Here is an 11,286-nt window from a genome sequence, read left to right as displayed (position 1 = left end):
CATTGTGAAATCCAACAACAGATTATTGAAAACCCTGCAATCTTCCATAACATCAGAGTGATCTTATCAACCATAGCCCGATTCCTTAAGAAACCCCATTCCGTAAAATCGATATAACATAAAGTACAGTACTACAAATACAGTAGCATATGCAAAATATATTTACTGTATGTTTGCATTTTTACTGTATGTGTGCTTACAGCATGCTGTTTGACATGTATTGATAAATGTTGAAATATAAAACCACATTTATTGCATTTGTGTTCCTTTCTTGTTTGAGTACAGACAAACAATATACAGTATTACAATAAAATCTTAGTCTTTACACTGAAATAGGTTCTGATAGTAGTGTTTTGAATATGTCTCATTAGTGTGATCTCGGTTGCCACTAAGTTAGATTCATTTGACGTGTGTATGTGTGTCTCATTTGTACGCAGAGTTACGTTTAGAGCAAGGAGAACATGATTTTGATTGCTGTGTTTCATTTTACAAGATGTCTTTGGAGTTGAAATTGGCTAACTGTTTTGTGTTTTGTGCTTAGAGTTTTGAGTACCTGAGATGTAGTTTCAGCAAACGTGTTAACAATTGGGAAAAACTGTGAACACACAGCAGCTGGAAATAAAAACGACCGCTTTGTGTTCGTTCCAAATAGCACCCTATTACCTATATAATGCACTACTTTTGACCAGGACCCATTAAAAGTAGTGCACTATGAAGGGATTAGGGTGCCATTTGGGATGTAGTTAACCTCTTTATCTCTTTGAACAAGACCCTCCATGTTGACCAGTGGGGGGTCCCCCCCTCTGCTGGGGGTCTTGATTCGGTCACTACCCACACAGGGTCAAGACACGTTATCACACTAAACAAACAAGGTATTCCTGTGAACCCAATATCTGTGTCTTGAGTTCAGTTATCTTCACCTCGATAACTTTGTCTCTGTGGGGAGTTCTTATAAACAGTATGGTTCTAACACCTTGGATGGTAGGTGGTAAACACACAAAGGGGAGCATGGACAAAAATTAATGCACACACACACATACACACAAGCACATGCATGCACACACACACACAAACAGTCGTATAAACGCACGTGCGAACACACACCTATGGACATCCCCCCTCATCGATCACTTACCTAACCTGCTGCTTCCCCTATGAACACCCCCACCACACCCCCCAACATAACTACGTTACTATCTGGCAACCCCTATGGACACTCCCCCTCAACGATAACGTACCTTCCTGCTGTTCCCCTATGGACATCCCACCACCCCAACATAATCACCTTACCTACTGCACCCCCTATGGACCCTCCTCAACGATAACATACCTTACCTGCTGCTCCCCCCCCCCCCCCACCCCAACAACATGATCACTGTTGTAGTTGTTAATATGTATATTATAAGTTTTTTATACCCCCCAATGGTCACTTAGTCCGGCATGTTGGAGCTAGGGACCTAAGATTTTCATTGTATCCTGCAATCACACCTGCAATCCTGTACATGTGCTATTAACAGTCTATCACCTGTTAGATGTGACTATTAAACAGTCTGAATCACCCTGTAGATGTGACTATTAAACAGTCTGAATCAACCCTGTAGATGTGACTATTAACAGTCTGAATCAACCCTGTAGATGTGACTATTAAACAGTCTGATCAACGCCTGTAGATGTGACTATTAAACAGTCTGAATCAACCCTGTAGATGTGACTATTAAACAGTCTGAATCAACCCTGTAGATGTGACTATTAAACGTCTGAATCAACCCTGTAGATGTGACTATTAAAGCAGTCTGAATCAATCCTGTAGATGTGACTATTAAACAGTCTGAACAATCCTGTAGATGTGACTATTAAACAGTCTGAATCAACCCTGTAGATGTGACTATTAAACAGTCTGAATCAACCTGTAGATGTGACTATTAAACAGTCTGAATCAACCCTGTAGATGTGACTATTAACAGTCTGAATCAACCTGTAGATGTGATATTAAACAGTCTGAATCAACCTGTAGATGTGACATTATTAAACAGTCTGCTGAATCAACCTGTAGATGTGACTATTAAACAGTCTGAATCAACCCTGTAGATGTGACTATTAAACAGTCTGAATCACCTGTAGATGTGACTATTAAACAGTCTGAATCAACTTGTAGATGTGACTCTTTAAACAGCTGAATCAATCCTTGTAGATGTGACTATTAAAAGTCTGAATCAATCCTGTGTAGATGTGACTTTAAACAGTCCCTTGAGGTCAATCGCTTATGGATGTGACTATTAAACACGCTGAATCTGAACACACACAGAAGCTGTCAGATGTTATTTTTGACGGTGAACAGGGTTAAGACAACGTATCATCACCACAACATCCTAACCACTCGCTCATGGTCAGTAAACGTCCTAACCACTCACACACGGTCAGTAACAGCCAAGCAGCATCTCATAGTGGTTAACCCCCCTGGTGGTCTGTAAGGTAGGATGGGCACCATGACCAGCCCATGGAGCTTCTGGAGGTCCTGCTGGTCTCTGTCCCTCTTCCTTATCCTGGCTCTGAACACACACAGAGCATGGTCCGCTCCACATTGTTCCGGTGAGTGCAGTGTTTTTGACCTTTGTTATTGCTGTTGTAGAGAAAGAGTGTGAGGGTGGGGGGGGGCTGGTATGGCTCCCTCAGCACTACATGCTCTGTAGAGAGGAAGCGTCCACAAGACACTGGCCGCATCCCAAATGGCACCCTGTTCGCAATGTAATGCTTTACTTTTGACTAGGGCCAATAGGGCTTTAGCCAAAGTGATGCACTTTATAGGGAATCGGGTGCCATTTGGGACGCAACCTGACGCAGCATTCCTTGATTTATTTCCTGGACATCCCTGGCCAAAAAACGGCTGTTAGACAAGAGTCAGGGTTAGAGCACCCTGTCCTCCTAAATGACAAAAATGTATTTAGGCCAGGACACTCCTGAAAAAGAGAATTCAAATCTCAATGAGCCCTTCCTGGTTAAATAAAGGTTAAATAAAAACAACATAAATAAATTCGAATAGTCATTAGAATTCAAAAAATATTACAATTCTTGTTAAATTCTCCATATATCACTGAGAATGGCCATCCTGATGATCTGTTTCAGCACACATATCCCTGAGAATGGCAATCACGACGATCTGTTTTAGCACACGTATCACTGAGAATGGCCATCACGACGATCTGTTTCAACACACATATCACTGAGAATGGCCATCACGACGATCTGTTTCAACACACATATCCCTGAGAATCGCGCATCAACGAGATCTGTTTCAACACAAAGTCACTGGAGAATGCATCACGATACGATCTGTTTTCAACACACATCACCTGAGAATTGGCCATCACGAGCGATTGTTGTCAACCACATTATCACTGAAGTAAGACCGATTCCACGATCGATCTTGTTTCAACCACACTATACACTGAGAATGGGCCATCAGCGACGATCGGTTTCAACACACATATCACTGAGAATGGCTACATCCGATGATACTGTTTTCAACATCCACATCACTAGAATAGGCTCCATCCACGACGATCTGTTCAACACACATTCAAATGAGAATTAGGCCATTCACGACGAATAACTGTTTCAACACTACACATCACTTGAGATGGGCCACGTCCGAACGAATTGGTCAACGCACAATACCACTGAGAATGGCACATCAACGACGATCTGTTTCAACACACATACTCACTGAGAATGGCCATCACGACGATCTGTTTCAACACACACATCACTGAGAATGGCCATTCACGACGATCTTGTTCAACACAACATACCACTGAGAATGGCCATCACGAGCGATCTGTTTCACACACATATCACTGAGAATGGCCATCACGACGATCTGTTTCAACACACACATCATGAGAATGGAACATCACGACGATCTGTTTCAACACACATATCACTGAGAATGGCCATCACGACGATCTGTTTCAACACACATATCACTGAGAATGGCCATCACAACGATCTGTTTCAACACACATGTCAAAGGGAATCTAGAATGATAGTAATAGTCATTTTTTGTTGTTAAATAAGAATGACATTGACATCCATTTGAGATAATAGCAGTGATTTATTTGTGTTGTCCTGGTTACATCTTTATCGACGAATGAAAGACACATCATCATGACAACAAACAGATGTTACATGATGATTTGTTTGGACAAGATAGACAGCCAGTCCACACGAGGGGTGACCGCCACTGACCAGTGTTGCCTCTGTCTGGGGCTTGCCGTTGTCACTCTACCGCTACATTATATTTGATCCTTACAGGGATCAACATCTGTGTACGGGTGTGAGCTATGAGCTGCCCTAAGAATAGCTTATTGTGAGGGAGAGCCTGGTACTGCCCTACTGGGGCTCTGTGGAGCTGCCTGCCACTGGGGAACACAAAACAGATCCAGCCAGGAAGAGTCATAGAGGGGTCAGGAAGAAGAAATAGAATGACTAGAAATTATATTCCATCTAGTCATTCTATTTCTATGGCCCAGGATATCGTGACAATGGGATGAGGGCAGATCGAACCATAGAATAAGAATGACTAGAACGAATAATACCCATTTAAGTCAACGTTTTGTCCTTTCTAGGGGATTCTATTTCTATGGATCCAACTCTATTATGAACTCTGTTCTCCTATGTGTTTTTCTAGGTCTATGTAGCATACTACAACACTGCTCAGGAGAGATACTCCCAGTGTTTGGGACACAACCCTCTTGTAACCATGGCTGGGTGACCATGAGGACAATGACACAGGACACACATTGTGTAATGTGTCAAACTGTTTGTTTGCTCTTGCAGATTAAGCTATGGTTAAGAAGCATGTTCAATTAAAGGAGATTCTCAATTTAAAGTGCTTTTTAGTCCAGGATAGGCTTAATCTGTTTCTGGGAAACCAGCCAAGAGGGTTTAGGAGAGGTCATGTAATTTCATTGTTAAAAGATGATGAATTAGGAACAGAAAACTCATTCTGTGTTAGGTCGGTTCTTCGATTTGTATGGCAAATTATTTTCTACTAACTCTATTTAGTCTGGGTTCAAGTGTATCAAGCCCTATACAGCTTCTTGGCTGTGACGTCATCCTTTATTTCTGACATATGTTTCATAAACTCTGAACAGCTTGTCAAGTAATAAAAAGATGATTAAAACCACTCCTGGGAGATTACATTTGACATGGTGTTTGACCAGCGTCATATTGTACTGTTGGCATTTGGCTGAGATTGCCTGCCTGTTAAATGTAGAATAAATTACAGTACAGTATTTCTGCATAATAATCCCCATCCACGCTTTATAGGGCCTATTTGTTAGAACAATTTTTATGTGAAATTGATGCTAACTTTCTTTAGAGGTGGTGATAGGACATTTTGATCAACAGCAGGACACCAGGTTGATGCGTGAGGTCTAAGTCTCTTCTCTATGCAAACCATCTGTTCATTTTCAGTCCTGAGAAACCACACTGCTCATGCCTGTGATGGGGACACCCTGTCTATCAAGTGTCCCTCCAGGTCCTCTGTATCCGTCCTGTCAGCATTCTACAGACGCCGTGTCCCAAGCAAGAACTTGTGTCCCCCCGCAAACACAAACATAACCAAGGACAACACTGAATGCACTTCCTCTTTTGCTATCCAGGTAAAGTACAATACTGTACCACTCAGAGTTGTCCTCTATCCAGGTAAAGTACAATACTGTACCACTCAGAGTTGTCCTCTATCCAGGTAAAGTACAATACTGTACCACTCAGAGTTGTCCTCTATCCAGGTAAAGTACAGTAATGTACCACTCAGAGTTGTCCTCTATCCAGGTAAAGTACAATACTGTACCACTCAGAGTTGTCCTCTATCCAGGTAAAGTACAGTACTGTACCACTCAGAGTTGTCCTCTATCCAGGTAAGTACTACCGTACATGTACCACTCAAAGTTGTCCTCTATCCAGGTAAGTACAGTACCGTACATGTACCACTCAAGTTGTCCTCTATCCAGGTAAAGTACAGTACTGTACCACTCAGAGTTGTCCTCTTACTCTAGGTAAAGTACAGTAATGTACCACTCAGAGTTGTCCTCTATCCAGGTAAAGTACAGTAATGTACCACTCAGAGTTGTCCTCTATCCAGGTAAAGTACAGTAATGTACCACTCAGAGTTTGTCCTCTATCCAGGTAAAGTACAGTAATGTACCATCAGAGTTGTCCTCTATCCAGGTAAAGTACAGTAATGTACCACTCAGAGTTGTCCTCTATCCAGGTAAAGTACAGTAATGTACCACTCAGAGTTGCCCTCTATCCAGGTAAAGTACAGTAATGTACCACTCAGAGTTGTCCTCTATCCAGGTAAAGTACAATACTGTACCACTCAGAGTTGTCCTCTATCCAGGTAAAGTACAGTACCGTACATGTACCACTCAAGTTGTCCTCTATCCAGGTAAAGTACAGTACTGTACCACTCAGAGTTGTCCTCTATCAGGTAAAGTACAGTAATGTACCACTCAGAGTTGTCCTCTATCCAGGTAAAGTACATACTGTACCCCACTCAAGTTGTCCTCTATCCAGGTAAGTACAAACTGTACCACTCAGAGTTGTCCTCTATCCAGGTAAAGTACAATACTGTACCACTCAGAGTTGTCCTCTATCCAGGTAAAGTACAATACTGTACAACTCAGAGTTGTCCTCTATCCAGGTAAAGTACAGTACTGTACCACTCAGATTGTCCTCTATCCAGGTAAAGTACAGTAATGTACCACTCAGAGTTGTCCTCTACCAGTAAAGTACAGTACTGTACCACTCAGAGTTGTCCTCTATCCAGGTAAAGTACAGTAATGTACCACTCAGAGTTGTCCCTCTATCCAGGTAAAGTACAGTAATGTACCACTCAGAGTTGTCCTCTATCCAGGTAAATACAGTAATGACACTTCAGAGTTGTCCTCTATCCAGTAAAGTACAAGTAATGTACCACTCAGAGTTGCCCTCTATCCAGGTAAAGTACAGTAATTGTACCACTCAGAGTTGTCCTCTATCCAGGTAAAGTACAATACTGTACCACTCAGAGTTGTCCCTATCCAGGTAAAGTACAGTACCGTACATGTACCACTCAAAGTTGTCCTCTATCCAGGTAAAGTACAGTACTGTACCACTCAGAGTTGTCCTCTATCTAGGTAAAGTACAGTAATGTACCACTCAGAGTTGTCCTCTATCCAGGTAAAGTACAGTACGTACATGTACCACTCAAAGTTGTCCTCTATCCAGGTAAAGTACAGTACTGTACCACTCAGAGTTGTCCTCTATCTAGGTAAAGTACAGTAATGTACCACTCAGAGTTGTCCTCTATCCAGGTAAAGTACAGTACTGTACCACTCAGAGTTGTCCTCTATCTAGGTAAAGTACAGTAATGTACCACTCAGAGTTGTCCTCTTTCCAGGTAAAGTACAGTACCGTACATGTACCACTCAAGTTGTCCTCTATCCAGGTAAAGTACAGTACTGTACCACTCAGAGTTGTCCTCTATCTAGGTAAGTACAGTAATGTACCACTCAGAGTTGTCCTCTATATAGTAAAGTACAGTAATGTACCACTCAGAGTTGTCCTCTATCCAGGTAAAGTACAGTAATGTACCACTCAGAGTTGTCCTCTATCCAGGTAAAGTACAGTAATGTACCACTCAGGATTGTCCTCTATCTAGGTAAAGTACAGTAATTGTACCACTCAGAGTTGTCCTCTATCCAGGTAAAGTACAGTAATGTACCACTCAGAGTTGTCCTCTATCCAGGTAAAGTACGTAATGTACCACTCAGAGTTGTCCTCTATCCAGGTAAAGTACAGTAATGTACCACTCAGAGTTGTCCTCTATCTAGGTAAAGTAAGTAATGTACCACTCAGAGTTGTCCTCTATCCAGGTAAAGTACAGTACCGTACATGTACCACTCAAGTTGTCCTCTATCCAGGTAAAGTACAGTAATGTACCACTCAGAGTTTGTCCTCTATCCAAGGTAAAGTACAGTAATGTAACCACTCAGAGTGTCCTCTATCTAGGTAAAGTAGCAGTAATGTTACCACTCAGAGTTGTCTCTATCCATGTAAAGTACAGTCATCGTACCACTCAGAGTTGTCCTCTATCCAGGTAAAGTACAGTACCGTACATGTACCACTCAGAGTTGTCCTCTATTAATGAAAGCAAAACAGAAGCAGTTATCAGCAGTTGGCTCCAAAAGTTGACAAGTCTATGAAAATGTTGCTCTTCACCTAAATAATATTAATCACATACTGTCAAGAATAACTCCAACAGTGATTTAATAAGTTGTGGGTTTGAACTTGGGTCTCTGGTATGCCTCAAGACTGTGTTAGTCTGCTCTGGGAGCTAATGAAAGTCCTTAGGTCTCAGGCAAGGTTACTCCTGAGACGTAATGACTTGAATGTTATGTTATCTTGTCCCTGCCGAAAGTGGTGTCAGAGTGTCAGGACCAGCGTTCTTGTCATATACCTGTCATCAGTCCAGTGTTTGGTCGGGAACCTCACCAGCAAGTACCTCATTGTGCCCTACAAGCCTCGGTGAGACTAGTCCACAGGGTAATATAAACGGTCATAAACTGTGGTTGTGAATTTAGGAGACAAAATATCTAAGAAAGTATTCCTGGACACATCAGCTATATCAGGAAATGTATCATCGGACTTAGAATGACATTTGTCTGTTTCTATTTAACTGAATAAAATACAATATTATTATCAAATTCTATTGAAATATATTATACAGTCACTTTGTCAGTGATGATACTGCTGTTTTAATCTTTCATAGCACCACCGTACTAAGTTGGTGTGTGAAAGCAAGACACTGAAGCTGGTGTGTAAGAACGACACTGTCCTGGCTATCAATTCGGCTACGTTTGGCCACCTGCTGCATGGGAGTCTCAACTGTCCTCAGGAATCTGCACCACAGCCTGACATGGGTCTGAAACCAGACAGTCATTGGTCTGATAAAGGGAACTAAAGTGTCATCTAGTGGTCAAATACTAGGATGAAAATAATGTGCATATCAATAGTGTGTTAGTGTGTTAATACTATGTCACTTACTACACATGGCTAACACACAAGTAGGCATGAAGTATATGGATATACCCTCAACCTATGCATGTTTTCAACCTTTATAGCCTACTGTATATCAGAGTCAAACCAGGGTCAAATACCTATCTCATATATTTTTGCTTGATTAAGCTTGGAGTTTGTACTTTTGGTCAGTGGTGGAAAGAGTACCCAACTGTCATACTTGAGTAAAGGTAAAGATACCTTGATAGAAAATGAGTCAAGTAAAAGTGAAAGTCACTCAGTAAAATACTACTTGAGTAAAAGTCTAAAAGTATTTGGTTTTAAATATACTTAAGTATCAAAAGTAAATGCAATTTCAAAAGTATACTTAAGTATCAACAGTAAAATTATAAATCCTTTAAAATTGCTTATATTAAGCAAACCAGAAGGCACAATTGTCTTATTTTTTTTACGGATAACCAGGGTCACACTCCAACACTTAGAAATAACTTACAAACAAAGCATTTGTGTTTCATGAGTCTGCCAGATCAGAGGCAGAGGATGACCAGGGATGTTCTCTTGATTATACGTTTGTGAATTGGAACATTTTCCTAAAAAATGTAACGAGTACTTTTGGATGTCAGGGAAAATGGCCATTATTGTGAAGTAAAAGTAAAAGTACAGATACCCCCAAAAAACTATTTACTTCAGTACTTTACATCACTGCTTGTGGGACTACACCATTGGCTCTTTTGTATCTGACTAAATCATGCACAGCTCAAGCATTTGAACGTATTTGACATTTGACCCACGTCTGATCAGAGTATACTGTATATCTATCCTTCAGAGTGTCTGTCACCATCTGCCCTGAAGACGGTGTTATGCAGGTGTCATGGCCGAGCCAACTGCTCAGTTCAGGGGGACACTCAGAGCTTTGGGGACCCATGTTTCCCTGGCACCAGGAAGCACCTAAGAGTGTCCTTCACATGTAGTAAGTGACCGGAGGTCTTTTGGGGTGCTGCTATAGGCAACCAAGTGCTAACAGTCAGTATTTGGATAATATGTGTGCAATGCTTGTTAGTGTGTGTGTGATGTTACCAGAGATGTACACTGCTCAAAAAAATTAAGGGAACACTTAAACAACACAATGTAACTCCAAGTCAATCACACTTCTGTGAAATCAAACTGTCCACTTAGGAAGCAACACTGATTGACAATAAATTTCACATGCTGTTGTAACAAATGAGAATGACAAAAGGTGAAATTATAAGGCAATTTAGCCAAGACACCCCCAATAAAGGAGTGGTTCTGCAGGTGGTGACCCACAGACCACTTCTCAGTTCCTATGCTTCCTGGCTTGATGTTTTGGTCACTTTTGGGAATGCTGGCGTGCTTTCCACTTCTAGTGTAGCATGAGACGGACGTCTACCAACCCAGCACAAAGTGGCTCAGGTAGTGCAGCTTCATCCAAGGATGGCACATCAATGCGAGCTGTGGCAAGAACGGTTTGCTGTGTCTGTCAGCGTAGTGGTTCCAGAGCATGTGAGGCGCTACCAGGGAGACAGGCCAGTACAATCAGGAGACGTGGAGGAGGCCGTAGGATGGAGACCAAACCCAGTCAGCACAGACCCGTAACCGCTCCTGCCTTTGTGCAACGGAGGAGCACTGCCAGAGCCCTGGCAAAATGACCTCCAGCACGCGCACAAATGTTATGTGTTCTGCTCAAACGGTCAGAAACCAGACTCCATGGGGTGAGTGCAGGGCCCGACGTCCACAGGTGGGGGTTATGCGCTTACAGCCCAACACGTGCAGGACTTTGCATTTGCCAGAGAACACCAAGATGGCAAATTCGACCACTGGCGCCCTGTGGTTCTTCACAGATGAAGCAGGTTCAATGATGCACATGAGCACATGTGACAGGACGGACAGAGTCTGGAAGACGCCTGCGAGAACGTTCTGCTGCTGCAACATCCTCCAGCATGGACCGTAGGTTTTGGCTGGGTCAGTTGGTGTCGGGTGGCCATTTCTTTGTTGGGGCTCGCACAGCCCTCCATGTGCTCGCCAGCAGGGTAGCCTGACTCGCCATTAGGTACGAGATGAGATCCTCAGCCACCTTGTGAGACCATATTGCTGACACATGGCACTATTTGTGCCTCTGGGAGGTCATTTTGCCAGGGCTTCTTGGCATGCTCCTTCTTGCACAAGGCGGAGGTTAGCGGTTCCTGCTGCTGGGTTGTTGCCCTC

The 11,286-nt window shown here is 42.5% G+C and overlaps 1 protein-coding gene across 1 annotated transcript in view; it reads left to right on the top strand.

Moving 5' to 3' along the window:
• The first annotated feature begins 2,486 nt into the window (after positions 1-2,486).
• LOC139027929 (protein eva-1 homolog C-like) overlaps positions 2,487-11,286 on the top strand; it is a 21,832-nt gene continuing 13,032 nt past the window's right edge. Inside the window, exons 1-5 of the mRNA XM_070444147.1 lie at positions 2,487-2,589; positions 5,476-5,662; positions 8,460-8,589; positions 8,816-8,966; positions 9,890-10,033. Coding sequence (XP_070300248.1) covers positions 2,487-2,589; positions 5,476-5,662; positions 8,460-8,589; positions 8,816-8,966; positions 9,890-10,033 — 715 coding nt within the window. The remainder of the gene's footprint in view (positions 2,590-5,475; positions 5,663-8,459; positions 8,590-8,815; positions 8,967-9,889; positions 10,034-11,286) is intronic.

This window comes from Salvelinus sp. IW2-2015, linkage group LG6.2 (assembly GCF_002910315.2).
Source record: "Salvelinus sp. IW2-2015 linkage group LG6.2, ASM291031v2, whole genome shotgun sequence".
NCBI lineage: Eukaryota > Metazoa > Chordata > Actinopteri > Salmoniformes > Salmonidae > Salvelinus > Salvelinus sp. IW2-2015.
Note: the sequence above shows the minus strand (reverse complement) of the source record. Positions and strands in the feature narration are given on the sequence as shown.